The 16,077-nt window shown below is 41.8% G+C and overlaps 1 protein-coding gene across 1 annotated transcript in view; it reads right to left on the reverse strand.

The window, feature by feature from the left end:
- The window catches only part of man2c1 (mannosidase, alpha, class 2C, member 1), a 123,471-nt gene that overhangs the window by 57,155 nt on the left and 50,239 nt on the right, over positions 1-16,077 (reverse strand). The window contains exons 9-11 of the mRNA XM_063070910.1: positions 11,161-11,253; positions 9,266-9,382; positions 2,772-2,867 (exon numbers count right to left, since the gene is read on the reverse strand). Coding sequence (XP_062926980.1) covers positions 2,772-2,867; positions 9,266-9,382; positions 11,161-11,253 — 306 coding nt within the window. The remainder of the gene's footprint in view (positions 1-2,771; positions 2,868-9,265; positions 9,383-11,160; positions 11,254-16,077) is intronic.

The following is a 16,077-nucleotide window of genomic DNA, read 5'->3' on the forward strand; positions in this document are numbered from 1 at the left end:
TGGAATTAGTCAGGGGGCATGGGTGCCTCTAAACTGGAGCAATTCCAGCACTTCAGAACAAAAAAGGCATAATAAAACTTAATTTTAAAAGGCTGCACAGAATAATAAACATTAATTAATGAGGTGACTAGAGCTCAAGATTATGATAAACCACTGAGAAAACCAAATTAAAGAACTGAAAAAAGTATTTTAATCAGAAGAGTTAAGAATTCTGTGTGTTTTCAAGATGTCTTACTGTAAACATTTTAACAAACATATTCTAATATGAAACTATCTTTTCAATAAAAACCACTTATTTAAGCAAAACTGGCATGATGAACAAACCTTCAAACATAAACACGATAAAATCTGCAGATACTGGAAGTCTAAGCAACACACACAAAATGCTGGAGGATCTCAGCAGGCTGAACGGTCTTGGCCCAAAATGTTGACTCTACATTTTTCCATAGATGCTGCCTGGCCCGTTGAGTTCCTCCAGCATTTTGTGCATGTTGCAAACCTTCAAAGATATTGTGATCCAAGATTCATGCAAGTGTTTAATTCAGCATTGAAAATTTTTAAATTATATTTAATAAAGAAAATCTGCTGACATTGGGGAAATTTAATTTACATATAAATTACTACTTGCTGGACAACAACCCCCACTGAAGTTTAAGATTCTCCCGAGGCAAAAATCTAATATCATATAAAGAAGCAAAAATAACAGCCTGGAGCTGGAAATGAAATCTCTCAGCATGATTGATGAAGCAGATCACTATGAAAAATAACTGCACCAAATTTGAATATATTGAAATATAGTCCTTCTTGGGTACAAAGTACATCACACACTGTGTCACAGCAAATAAAATATATGAAACATAAGATAGGCAGAACATCTCAAACTGATTAATGCACACTACCAAATTTTGTACAAAGATCTGACATCAGTGGTCTGCAAGCCATGGTTTCCCTGCTAATCTTTAAAAGTTTAATATATTGCCTGGGCCCTACCTGCTGGTCATGGCATGTGTTAATCATATTTCTTCCAGACTACAGATTTATTAAACAAGATGTTCTGACTTCCATTCCAATTTCCCTACAAGCTTTAAAATGGAATCATCTTCTCAGCAGATAATTAAACATTATGACAAAGGAAGAGTTAAGAATTCTATGGATTTACAAGATGTCATTTTAATAAACACAATCTAATATTAAATACATATCTTTTCAGTAAGGTAGTGATTTGCTGCACTCTAGCTACAGGAAGTTGAATTTTTCTTGCAGCAGTACAACTCTATGGAAGAAACAGCCCACTCTCTACAGCAGGTCTGCTTCAAAGGGCCAGCTCACAAAACAGCATTATTAAGCAGAATAAGTTCTACGTGATCAGCAAGTTAAGTGGCACCAAGGGAACATTTTTCTTTGCATGGCTCTGGTAACTTTCCTCACCTATCGCATTTTATTTTTTGATCCTTGTTGGTTCCCAATCCACCAGCATCTCAAACTTGTCATCCTTTTTATGTCATTTTTTAATTCCTCTCTATAGATGCTGCTTAATCTGCTGAGTTCCTCTAGTACTTTGTGAACGTTGCTCTGAATTTCCAGCTCAGCAAAATCTCTTCTGTTTATTAACTTAACTTCCGTTTATCTCCGTAACTACTTCTGCTATGGGATATTAGTACTTCTCCAATTTTGAGCACATGTACCCTGACTGCAATGGGCTGCCTTGTTTTCTGGTGCCAAGGTCCAAAACTCTCCTATACCATTCTTGTATCTCTACACTTTGCTCCCTTTTTGAAAGCCTACATCTGCAACCCAGCAGATGTGACCCATTCCAATCTTGCGTATCAAATTTGCTCCCATGAAACGTGCTGCTTTGTTCTTATTTATAGAGGAGACAATGTAAATGCAAGTACTATCATTCCTTTCCCACCATACAATGATATCCCACACCACCCTCCAAAGCACTGCCCACTCTATGTTGAAAAGTGAAGGCTGAACTTTTGCAATGCCAGTCACAAGTCCAGGCAGAGTCATTGAGAGACACAGCACAGGAACGGACCTCGCTGTCCACAGGCTCCGCACAAATCCTACTAACCAATTTTATTCTCCGCACATTTCCAACAACTCCCTCCGCACCCCTACACTATACACATTAGGGGCAATTTATAGTGGCCTACAAACCAGGACATTGAAGGATACTGAATAAACCCACACAGACACAGAAAGAACATGCAAAATTCACACATCCAGCACTGGAGCGAAGAATTCAAACTGTCTCTGGTATTGAGAGGATGTGCTTCCCTCAAAGAGTCAGCACGGTCACACATTCCACAGCTGACATCCAATTGTTTGATATTGAGTTTCAATGTTGCAGATCATTGCAATATACCTTATGAACAGAATGAAATTTTGAGGCAGATCATATGGCTCTCAAGTTAGACTGCTTCAAAACTGAACCATCTGATGCTCCAGAAGGTACCACATCCATCAAGAATAGTCACATGCACCAAGATGTGGTGCCCTAACGCTGGGTGTAACCCCGGAATGGCCTTTGATAAATCAGTGGCCATCATATGCCCAAGGTGGGTGAGAACTGCATGTCAACGGCTAATTTCTAAAGCCCTTTGGGCATGTGTATTGATCATGTTTCCTTGGATGCAAGTTTTACCGGATAATTTAAAAAGGAAAAGGAGACAGGAACATTCTCAAAAAATAGTGAATATCAATTTTTTAAAAATACTCTCGCCCCCACTTTTCTGAACTACTGAGGCCGTTTGGTTTGTACGTACCTCTTCCACCTTGCATTTCATTTCATACGAGTTCCCAGGTGGAAAGTGGGAGATTACCCTCGAGCCATCAATTCCTTCCCAAAAGAACGTGTGATGCTGCAAGGGGTACAAGGAAGACAAGAGCAAAGGAAAAAAATATTATTTAACACAATGTGGAACACAAGGCAACAATTTTTCTCATTCAAAATCTCTATTAAGACAGTCACAAAATCCAAGAATCAGAATCAGGTTTATTATCACAGGCACGTGATGTGAAATTTGTTAACTTAGCAGCAGCAGTTCAGTGCAATACATAATATAGAAGAGAAAAACAGCAATAAATGAAATAAAAATAATAAGTAAATCAATTACAGTATACGTATATTGAACAGATTTTTTTTTAAAGTGCGAAAAACAGAAATACTGTAGATTCAAAATAAAGTGAGGTAGTGTTCAAGGGTTCAATGTCCATTTAGGAATCGGATGGGAGAGGGGAAGAAGCTGTTCCTGAATCGCTGAGTGTGTACCTTCAGGCTTCTGTACATCCTACCTGATGGTAACTGTGAGAAAAGGGCATGCCCTGGGTGCTGGAGGTCCTTAATAATGGACACAGCCTTTCTGAGACACCGCTCCCTGAAGATGTGCTGGGTACTTTGTAGTCTTGTACCTAAGATGGAGCTGACTAGATTTACAACCCTCTGCAGTTTCTTTCAGTCCTGTGCAGTAGCCCACCCCCCTCCCATACCAGACAGTGATGAAGCCTGTCAGAATGCTCTCCACAGTACAACTATAGAAATTTTTGAATGTATTTGTTGACATACCAGATCTCTTCTAACTCCTAATAAAGTACAGCTGCTGTCTTGCCTTCTTTATAACTACATCAATATGTTGGGACCAAGTTAGATCCTCAGAGATCTTGACACCCAGGAACTTGAAACTGCTCACTCTCTCCACTTCTGATCCCTCTTGAGGATTGGTATGTGTTTCTTCAACTTACACTTTTCCTGAAGTCTACAATCAGCTCTTTTGTCTTACTAAAGTTGAGTGCCAGGTTGTTGCTGCAGCACCACTCCACTAGTTGGCATATCTCACTCCTGTATGCCCTCTCGTCACCTCCTGAGATTCCACCAACAATAGTTGTATTGCCAGCAAATTTATAGATGGTATTTGAGCTATGTCTAGCCACACAGTCATGTGTATATAGAGAGTAGAGCAGTGGGCTAAGCACACACCCCTGAGGTGCGCCAGTGTTGATCATCGGCGAGGAGGTTATGTTATCACCAATCGGCACAGATTGTGGTCTTCCGGTAGGAAGTCGAGGATCCAGTTGCAGAGGGAGGTACAGAGACCCAGGTTCTGCAACTTCTCAATCAGGATTGTGGGAACGATGGTATTAAATGTTGAGCTATAGTTGATGAACAGCACCCTGACATAGGTGTTTGTGTTGTCCAGATGGTCTAAAGCCATGTGGAGAGCCATTGAGATTGCATCTGCTGTTGACCCATTGTGGCGATAGGCAAATTGCAATGGGTCCAGGTCCTTGCTGAGGCAGGAGTTCAGTCTAGTCATGACCAACCTCTCAAAGCATTTCATCACTGTAGAGGTGAGGGCTACCAGGCGATAGTCAGTAAGGCAGCCCATATTATTCTTCTTAGGCACTGGTATAATTGTTGCCTTTTTGAAGCAAGTGGGAACTTCTGCCCGTAGCAGTGAGAGGTTGAAAATGTCCTTGAATATTCCCGCTAGTTGGTTGGCACAGGTTTTCGGAGCCTTTATGGGTACTCCATCTGGACCTTCTGCCTTGTGAGCGTTCACTCTCTTTAAAGATAGCCTAACATCGGCTTCTGAGACAGAGATCACTGGGTCATCAGGTGCAGCAGGGATCTTCACAGCTGTAGTTGTGTTCTCCCTTTCAAAACAGGCATAGAACAAATTGAGTTCATTTGGTAGTGAAGCATTGCTGTCATTCATGCTATTGGGTTTCGCTTTGCTGGAAGTAATGCCTTGCAGACCCTGCCAGAGTTGCCGTGCATCCGATGTCGCCTCCAACCTCGTTCGAAATTGTCTCTTCGCCCTTGAAATAGCCCTCTGCAAATCATACCTGGTTTTCTGGTACAGGCCTGGGTCCACCAGACTTGAATGCCACAGATCTAGCCTTCAATAAACGATGTACCTCCTGGTTTATCCACGGCTTTTGGTTTGGGTATGTACAGTAAGTCTTTGTAGGCACACGCTCATCCACACAGGTTTTAATGAGGTCGGTAACAACTGCAGCATATTCATCCAGGTTCGAAGATGAAACCCTGAATACAGTCCAGTCCACCGATTCAAAGCAGTCCTGTAGGCACTCCTGTGCTTCCCTTGTCCAAACCTCCCTGGTCCTCACTGCAGGTGCTGCAGTCTTCAGTCTCTGCCTGTACTCAGGGAGTAGAGGTACAGCCAGGTGATCAGACTTCCTGAAGTGAGCGCGTGGAATACCACGGTAGGCATTCTTGACGGTGGTGTAGCAATGGTCCAGTGTGTTGCTTCCTCTGGTATTGCAAGTGATCTGTTGACGTTAATTACATAGTGATTTTTTTCAGACTGGCCTGGTTAAAGTCTCCCAAAACGACAGTGAAGGCTTTAGGGTGCGCTGTTTCGTGCATGTTGATCCCATTGCTCAGATCACCTAAAGCCTGACTGACGTTGGCCTGAGGTGGAATGTATACTGCCACCAAAATGACCCCAGAGAACTCCCATGGTAGGTCAAAAGGATGGCATTTAGCTGCTAGATATTCCAGGTCTGGTGAGCAGAATTGGGACAGCACTGATATATTTGTGCACCAAGAAGAGTTGATCATGAGGCCTACTCCTCCACCTCTGCTTTTGAGAGACTTTATAAATCTACCCTGACAGTGTATAGTAAACCCATTGATCTGAATCGCTGCATCCAGTACAGAAGGGGTTAACCAGGATTCTGTGAAACAAAGGACACACACGTTCCTAATGTCCCTCTGATTCAGCATCCTAGCTCTGCAATCATCGATTTTATTCACCAAAGATTGCACGTTTGCCAGCAAGATAGTCAGTATAGGGAGTTTAAAACCTCGTTTCCTTAAACGCAGTTGTAACCCCGCTCTGCACCCACGCTTCCTCCGAGTTATCCTTCGTGGGCTCTTCCGAACACAATTGGTGTTGTTTCCATCAGTTTTAGGCAGCGATAGTTTGTTTAAATGCATTAAGACATCCTTGTTGACTGTACTGACCTTGGAAGCAGTTGTGATTTTCAGCTGTATCAGGCTGAAACAGGAATATTTAATTGTATCCACTGAGAGAACTGCTGCTACTCGAGTCGCACCTAGGCGCCCCGAAAGTCCAAAACGGTACTGGTGATGGAATCAGACAGGATCTGACACAGCACATATTTATTCATACACTTTAATCCTTGGTGCAATGTAAAGCTTCAAGTTTGCTGCACCTCAGCTGCTTTCAGACAAACAAGCTATGCTTTCAAAGCAGCAATAATATTTCTGTGAAAATGCTCTGATTTTCTTTCTTGTTCTTCATCCCTAAACACAAGACACAATTTCTCCATATCCAATATAGTTGTTACTTGCTGTTCCTCTCCGTGCATTGGGTGGCAAGCTTGCAGTTTCTTTAGCATTTGTCTGTTTTTTTTATGAGGTCAAGTTGCTAGCTCGATGCCCAAGCCAGCACGGACAGAAAGTGTGCACCTTGCCAGCCGGATTCGAACCCGAGACCATTTACCTCAAAGTCTGGTGTGGATGCCACTACATCACCCGCCAGCTTTCTATTATAGTGCCAGAACAATAATGGCTGGAGTTTCTAGCAGCAATTCAGATGGTGCAAGATAGATATATATAGGCATCCATTAGTCTCATGAGACCATGGATTTGCACCTTGGAAGGTTTCCAGGGCGCAGGCCTGGGCAAGGTTGTATGGAAGACCAGCAGTTGCCCATTCTGCAAGTCTCCCCTCTCCATGCCACCGATGTTGTCCAAGGGAAGGGCATTAGGACCCATACAGCTTGGCACTGGTGTCGTCGCAGAGCAATGTGTGGTTAAGTGCCTTGCTCAAGGACACAACACGCTGCCTCAGCCAAGGCTTGAACTAGCGACCTTCGAATCACTAGAAAAACGCCTTAACCACGTGCCAACACAAGATAGATATATCACATGGATTAAGAATTATTCTAAAGGGAGGATGAGGCAACTGTGGCTGAGAAAGGAAGTCAAAAGACAGCATATAAAGCAAATGAGAGGGCATTTAACATAGCACCAAAGATTCGAGGGAAGTTAGAGGATTAGAAAACTTTTAAAAACCAACGGAAGATAACTAGAAAAGCCGTAAGGAGAGAAAAGATTAAATATTAAGGTAAACTAGCATAACATAAAAGAGGATACCACAGTCTTTTTAGATATATAAAGAGTAAAAGACCAGTAAGAGTGGATATTGGACCACAGAAAAATTATGGTGGAGGGGTAGTAATGGGGGAACAAAGAAATGGTGGATGAACTGAATAAGTATTTTGCATTAGTCTTTACTGTGGAAGCCACTAACGGTATGCCAGAAATTGAACAGTGTCAGGAGATAGAAGTGAGTGTAAGTGCTATTACTAAGGAGAAGGTGTTTGGGGAGCTGAAAGGACTGAAGGTAGAAAAGTCACCTGGACCAGATGGATGACACCCCAGGGTTCTGAAAGAGGTGGCTGAAGAGACTGTGGAGGCATTGGTAGTGATCTTTCAGGAATCACTAGATTCTGGAATGGTTCTGGAGGATTGGAAAATTGCAAATGTTACTCCATTCTTTCAGAAGGGAGGGAAGCATATGAAAGGAAATTACAGGTCAGTTAGTCAAAGGTTAGTGTTAGTTTTGGTTTCAGGGTACTTGGAGGCACATGATAAAAATCAAAGGTATACAGAGAAATGTCTACAATATACATCCTGAAAATATTTTTCATCGCAACCATCCACGAAAACAGAGGAGTGCCCCAAAGAATGAATGACAGTTAAATGTTAGAACCCCAAAGGCCCCCCCAGCTCCCCCCTCCCACGCGTAAGCAGCAGCAAGGCAATGACCCCCTCTCCCTCACCAGCAAAAAAAGCATTGGTGCCCTCCACCAAGCACTCAAGTGTGCAGCAAAGCATCAATAAAGACACAGACTTGCAGTTCCCCAAAGTCTACTCGTTCACCCAGTAATTCAACATACCACAGGCTCTCTCTCTCTCCCAATAAGGGAAAAAGAGGCGTCTCCATTTCACAACCAGAGGGGAGACATAAAAAAACAACTCGCTGATTTATGATATTAAAAGCCCATTACGTCGCTTTTTCCTTGCCTGACAAATCTGCTGGAATTCTTCAAGGAAACATCAAGGATAGACAAAGGAGAATCAGTAGAAGTAGCGGGAATAAAGGGGACTTTTGCTGGTTGGTTGCTGATAACTTGTGGTGTTCCGCAGGGGTCGGCGTTGGGACTGTTTCTTTTTTATATTATATGTCAATGATTTCGATGACTGAATCGATGGCTTTGTAGCCAAGTTTGCACACAGTATTGAATTGAATTGACTTTATTACATTAACATTTAATCCTGATAGAAAATGGTTTCAGCTTTACAGCAGCGCTAAACTAACCATGTTCAGAGTTATGACCTAAGCCACTTCTGTGTTAAGGACAGGGAAACCCAAGCAAATATTGCAAAAGGTAAAATTGCTGGCACAATTGAGATCATCAAACAGAGGTAGATTGGGCAATGTTGCATGTGAATTGTTTAAAGTGTGTAAGGGGCACATGTCAATATGAAACACTTCAGTGCAGAATTAATGGCAACCAAAGCGCCTCTCCTGTAAATTCAAATCATGACATAAATATAATGTTGTTGCTTTGTTATTGTATTTATTAGTTTATACACAATGCAATGGTTATCTAGGGCAGACAAGTAAGACTGCATGCTAGTGTATCTGTATGTTAGGCACTTTAATATGGGACCCACACAAAGTTCAAAATCACAGCATTAAAACCTATATTGGCACATGAAACGAGTTTGCAGCATGAAGAGGTCAGATACAATTGGTCTCATTCATGAACGTTTCAGTAAATTAGAGTCTCTATTCTGAGAATGGAGTTAGGCCCAAGAAGGTCATATATGAAGCCTCTATTTACAGCTTCTGATGCTTTTCACTTGAATAGAGTGCCATTTATGTTGAAATCAGTGCTATTATTTAATCCACCTTTCCCCAAGGTTGACGAAACTGAACTAAATTCAGTCACAAAAGCAGTTCAATTGGTCCACTGTCCTGAAACTGACGACAGTGATGCACACATGTATACATTCCATTTGCGTTCATACTGTAAGGCACTCACATGGCAGGAACATTGCAAGTGCTAGGGTCTGGAAATAAACCATTCTAATAACTCCAATAGCATCCTGTAAGTCACTTCACACACTCTCCATATTTATGACGTCATTTTACCAAGCACTTTCAAAATCTCTGCATTCTGTACATGTACAACTCACCGGAAATTCATTCACCAAGTTCCAACTGAGCTTCTGAGTTAGGAAGCGTGTGATACCGCATCCCTTCATGATCTGTGGTAACTGTGCGGAATATCCAAATGTATCTGGCAACCAAAACTATATTTTAAAATAAAGAGAAACAAAACAATGCCCCATTATTAACTGGTAGCGTTCTGTTGCTCAAATCAATACATAAATGGTACTAGTACAGAGCAATTAAAGTACAAAAATCTGCGCCAGTACAATTATCCTAAAATGTTTTCGGAGGACAAGAATCAATGCTCCTGATTGCTATCCAAAGAAACTAAGTGGAAAGAGTCATAAGCAAATCAGTGAAGAGGGTAGCTATCAGTGCTCTATATAGTTATATTAGGTAATAACTATCACATATTTCAAGTTCAGGATCAAACTCAGCTACAACAAATGCACAGAATCATCCAGAAAGAATTTTTCATGTGCGCAGAGGCAAGGTAGAGAGGGTGCCAGCATAGACAAAAGCTTTAGCATAAACAGTGAAACATTACAGCGTTCTGTCCTCACCATATCTTTACTTGCTGGCAGCTTGGTTTAGAGTCGTACAAACCTTTTGGCAAACCACGTCCATACCGACCTCTTTGCCCTTCTACACCTATCCCTAGTCCCTTCTCATGCTCTGGAACTCGAAAGGTACATTACATCCAATAAAACTACAGAGCTCAGTGGAGAGCATCCTAACATGTTGCATCACTGTGGGGTTCGGAAACTGCACTGCAGTTAAAACTATCCAACACATCACCACGAAGGACATATATACAGAAAGGTGCCAAAAAAGGCCAGCAATATCCCAACCACACTGCTTATGAATGGGCTGTCCCATTCCCATCAGGAAGGAGGCTACACAGTATCCCGCCAGGACCACTACACTTAAAAAACATTTTCTTCCCCAAGCCGTCACAGCAAATCAACACCTCCACCCACTAAAGCCACCTCACCAGCCTCCACCACCATAATGTACCCATCACCTAGCATCACATTATGTACGTACAATCAAAGTATATAATAGTTACTTGTATGTTGTGTTTTATGGGATTGCTTTTAGATTTATTGTGGTTTTTATTGCGTTCTTTATGCTTATTTTTTTATGGTGCATCAGACTCGGAATAACAATCACTTTGTTCTCGTTTACACTCATGTACTAAAGATGACAATAAACAATCTTGAATAAATCTAAGCTCTAAGACCAAACAAATGGCTCACCTGACAGTCAGAATTGCAGATTAAAGCAGTAAAATGACTTTTTCAACAAATAACTAACACGACTGTTCTCAACCAATGAGAGGACTTTCTACTCAGTTGAGGAACAAAAAATAAGAAACAAGAATAAGTAGTCAACTTAAAAAGGGAACCTAAAAGCCTGCTGCATGTAAATAAGATGTAGACAGCGACCGGGACTAATTATGGTTAAAGGTGATGTTTTATTACAGGGATGTACAGGTGCACAAATCCTTTAAAGTCAGAAGGCAGAGTGTCTAGCAGATCCTGTGGCATCTCACTGCTCAAAAATAGGAACACAGACAACAAAAACAGCAACTTATCTTGAACCTGTACAGGACACTATTTTAGGACACAAATGGAGTGCTGTGTCCAATTCTGAATCTCACTTTAAGAATGAATGCAAAAAGATTTATCATGGATCAAAGATAGAAAAGGTTACATTGGAAAAGTTGAGACTGTTTCTTTGTAATAAAGGTTGAGTTGAGATTTAATAAATCATAACTAGATAAGACAGAAAGATAAGATCTGGAATATACTGTTCATAGGGGTGGAAAAATTAATGAGAGCTATCAAAAAGGAACAAGATAGGGATTCTAAAATTACAAAGAAACAAAGTCTTGGTTGCTGTGCCAACCACTCACCTCAGAGCAAAGTTTTCCAAACTCTTGCTGGAAGAACCTTTGACCCTGGAGAAATTGTCGGACCATTGATTCACCAGAGGGGAGGTTTCCATCCTGCAAAACCAGTACGTTAGTGACCTCTAGTGGATAGATTTATGATTCTTTCTCAATCTAAGTAATCCCAGCACACGCAAAGCAGGGGCAGTCATAGAACATTTTCAAATGCATGTTAAAATACAACTCCTTCATAATTTCTGCCAGCTTCAATAAGATTCACACACCAGATACATCTTTCCCACCCTCTGTCCTATTGGCAATTTACAGGGATAATTCCTTTCACAACTCCCTAGTCCACTGTCTATCACCACTAAACATCCATCATCCTGCACACTTTCCTACGCAACAGCTGAAAAAGCAAAACTTGACCTTTCATCTCCTTCATTCCCACCATCCAGGGACCCAAACATTCTTTCCAGGAGAAGTGGTGATTCAATAGCGCCTCTCTCAATCAATCATGTTACATTCAGTGTTCACAATGTGACTAAAGGCTGATTTATACCTGTGCGTCAACTCGACGCCGTAACCTACGCAACTGGCCGACGCGCGTTGTGAGCATTTATACTTGTGCATTGGTGCGGCTGCGTCGTTCTGCAATTTGGGCACATCGCACATGCGCACACACCTGCCCGTGCAAGGCTTCATAGTCATGGTAGACTTTCTCGGGGTAAAGTTTAAAGTGAGTGTCTTTTTTCGTAAAAGCGAAATGTGTCCTCTATAATTTCGGAGGTCTGTAAAGCTTTATGGAAAGCATTGCAGCCAGAGTTCCTTCCCTGCCCTTCAGTCGCCTAATGGGAAGCTATTGCGGCGTAGGATGAAATGCGATGCTACCGAGCGGACCAATCACAGTTGTTCAGTCTGCGTTGCTGCGACGCGTAGTTACATTTTGGGAGAGGTGCGCATCAGCCTACGGCGTAGGGATCTGTGTCGGCTCTACGTAGGGTTCGCGGCAACACCATACTTACGGCATTGAGTTGACGCAGAAGTATAAATCAGGCTTAACACCTATCTTGAAGCAATTGCTTTGTGGAGTACCTCCATGCAGTTCATAGGGATAACTCTAGATTTACTATTGCTTGCTGCTTTAATTCTCCATCCTATACTCAACTCTGATCTGTTAAGGGCCTCCTGCTGTGTAACATTGAAAATCCGTGGATCAGCGTTTTGTCTTCTATCTGGGCAGGCTACAGCTTTTTCCACTCTCCATTGAATTCTAAAACTTCAGATACCTCACTTACTCTGTCTGTGTCAGACTTGGATATTCCTGCTGTCAATCACATTGGTCCAGTTTTTCTCTCTCCAGTGGTATAACACTGACCTCCCAGTTGTGTCCCACAGCTCACATTACATTTCTTTGTCTGCATGATCACCCTCTAACTGCTCCATTAACCCATTGACCATAGATGTTACGCAACTGATTCCGGATCTCTCTTTCAATTCTTTGACACTAAATCTATTTTTTTTATTGCTGTTGCCTGACCTGTTGAGTATTTCCAGATTTTTTGTTTTATTTCAATAGAATTCTGCATTACGAACTATCTTGTACAGCAATAAACTGTGGAGAAGTAGTGAAAGTTTTAAGGATTTCTGTTGCACTAAGTTTGGAGTAGAGATTGCTCCTGTCTCAGCTCATTTACTGCTGAAATGCCTTGGTTAGATCTTTGGGCTGGCCACCAATCCAGCATCCCTCATGCTCAAAATATAACTCACATCAAAGACCCTTTTGTGTGTTTTCTGGTCTCACCAACTCACAGGAACATATAGGTTTTAAGTTCTCAACCTTTTATCCTAAATACTCCATGATATCTTTTCTATCTGCACGTTCTTCTCTCACCCCACAATTATAATCTCTAACTCTGAGCTGTCATTTCTAAACTCTCCACCAAGATTAGCCATGCCATTAGCTGCCCTGCCTCCAGATCAGGAATTGCTTCCCTAAATATCCACCACTATATCTTCATTCAAACGTCCTAGTAAAAGCATCCCGTGACCGGGCTATGCTCAGATATCCCAGCATCTCTCTAACTAGCTTGTTAAAAGATGTCCAATTACCATCCTCAAGAGCTTCTTGAAATGTTTCACAACGTAAAGGAATTCCATAAACATAGATTGTTGTCAGTTACAAAATGTTGGAAGTAGTGCAATAAAAGAGATCCAACACCGAGCAGCGTGAAGCAATTGAATGCAAATACATACTAGTGATTTCCATGCAGGAAAACAGACCATTCTGGAAGTTAGTGGTGAGCTGACATTTAAACTACTGAAGGACAGTTGGTGAAAGCATTTCTTAAGCTGCTGTGGGGGGTACTTCAGAACTTTGCCCCAGTGAAGGTAGCTTCTCACAGTTACTGTTGGGCAGGAGGTCAAACCTGATGTCCCACACAATCAGATTAAAAAACAGCAACTTCCCTTCGACCATTCAGTTCTTGAACCAACCAGCACAACCCAAAATCACTATAGTTTAGCAACATAATTACCACTTTGATCATTGTGCACTGAAATAGGCTTTGTTTTGCAAACAGTTGCATATAATTTGTTTTTCTTGTGAATGTGCTTTGGATGCTGTGTCTGTGATGCAGCTACAAACAATTTTTCCACTGCACCTTTGCATACAGGTACTTGTGCATTTGACAGTGAACTGGACTTTGATGTTTAAAACCAGTTCCCAACTTATTCTCCAAGGCAGTAGATATTACAGACTGATACAGGTATGTTACCATTGATGAGTTTCTGCACTGTCTTGAAAATGATACTACTACAGTCACTATACACTAGTGGCAGAGAGACAGAATGTTTTAAATGGTGAACAGGACTCTAAATAAAGCAGCTGTTTTTCCTGGATTGATCTGAACTTCTTGAGTGTTGTTAGAGCTGCTTTCACCTAGACAATTAGAGACTATCTTACTGCAGACCTCTGCAGATGATGGGAGAGCTTTGGCAAGTCACTTGCTGCAAAATACCAAACCAACCTTTTCTGCAGCCGCAGTATTTATGTAGCCAGTTCACTTAAATTTCCGTTCAATGACCTCCAGGATTCTAGTGACAGATCTGATGATGGTAATGACTAGTATCAGTGATGTTCAGAGAACTGATTGCAGCATATTGCAACTGTTAGACATGTCTTCTGGTTAATGAGTCATGTTTACATTGTACCATGTCATGTTCCAATGCTTCACACAAACACTATCCCTCTGATGCAATGGACACAGAATGCTGGAGGAACTCAGCAGATCAGGCAGCATCTATGGAAGAGGGTAAACAACCGATGTTTCGGGCCGAGACCCTTCTTGAGTCCTGAAGAAGGGTCTCGGCCCGAAACATCAACTGTTTACTCTTTTCCATTGATGGTGTCTGACCTGCTGAGTCCCTCCAGCATTTTGTGTGTGTTGCTTTGGATTTCCAGCATCTGCAGACTTCCTCATGTTTGAGATTTCCTTTGACCCTCTGATTACTACTTTGTACACAGCAAAATCCCATCAACAACAATGAATAGATCAGCTAATTTGCTTTTTGTGGTGTTGCTCTGAGGAATATTGTTGAGGTCACTTTGCTGGACTCATCTAAAAGGCTGGCATCTGGACAACATAGAACTCCTTTAGTACTACATTTGAAATATCAGCCTAGATATCTTTTCAAACCCCAAATAAGAAACCAAGTTCAACTTTATTGTCATCTAACTGTACATATATACAACTAAATGAAACAATGTTCCTCGAGACCAGTGCACCCACAAAACATATCACACACAACACACAAACTATTCTTGGTTTGTGCAACTGTAACGAAACCCAATTTCCCTCGGGATCAATAAAGTATAACTATGACTATGACTAAAATATTACCATAAATAAGCTTATGAAATACAATCATTGAAATAGCACAGATAAACAGCTCACTGTCCTAGTGACGTGACCTCGGTGGTGGCAGGGTATTCATTAGTCTCACAGACTGAGGAAAGCAGCTGTTACCCAGTCTGGCAGTCCTAGTCCAATGCTTCTGTAACACCTTCCTGACGGTAGTGGGTCAAAGAGATTGTGGGATAGGTGGTGGAGACTCTTTGGGCTCTTTGTCTGCAACACTCCCAATAGATGTCACAAGTAGTGAAGTAAGGGACCTTTTAACACCATAAACCAGCGAGTTCCTTGTTATGTCTCCCCGCTCGCTGGGAAAAATGGAAACACCTTCTTCTCCCTTATAAGGGAGAGAGAGAATCTGCGGTATGTCGAATGCCGGGTGTAACGCGAAGTCTTTGGGGTAACTGCAAGTCTGTGTCTTTGCTATTGCTTTGCTCACACCGAGTGTTTGGTGATGGTACCAATGCTTACTCTTCTTTGTCTGTGGAGGGAGGGAGGGGAGCTGGGGGGGGGGAGGACCTTGGGGTTCTTACGTTTATCTGTCGTTCATTCTCTGGGGCACTTCTCTGTTTTCGTGGATGTTTACGAAGAAAAAGCATTTCAGGATGTATATTGTATACATTTCTCTGACATTAAATTGGACCTTTGAACCAGGAAGGAGGGAGACCCTGGTGATCCGCTCGGTGATTTTTGTAGGATCTTGCAGTTTCCATGCCACACAATGATTCAGCCAGACAGGACACTCTCAATCATGCTCTTGTAGGAAGTTTTCCAGTTTAAGAAAGCAATACTGAAGATGTGCTACAACTTACTGGTAAATCATAAGGCAAGGGATTCAACTAAAAACTTTACTTATAATATCTTTGCTGAAGAAAATTGTCATGAACTATTGCTGCAGGCAGTGAGGAGGCAAGGATGGTTCAGGGGTTAAGCAGTGTTGGGTAATTCTGCTCAACATGTTTGTGTTCAAGCTGCGGGGTTCACAGACAGAGTTGGTATTGCTGCAGGAGATGCAGTGAGCGATTTG

This window comes from Mobula hypostoma, chromosome 18, assembly GCF_963921235.1.
Source record: "Mobula hypostoma chromosome 18, sMobHyp1.1, whole genome shotgun sequence".
NCBI lineage: Eukaryota > Metazoa > Chordata > Chondrichthyes > Myliobatiformes > Myliobatidae > Mobula > Mobula hypostoma.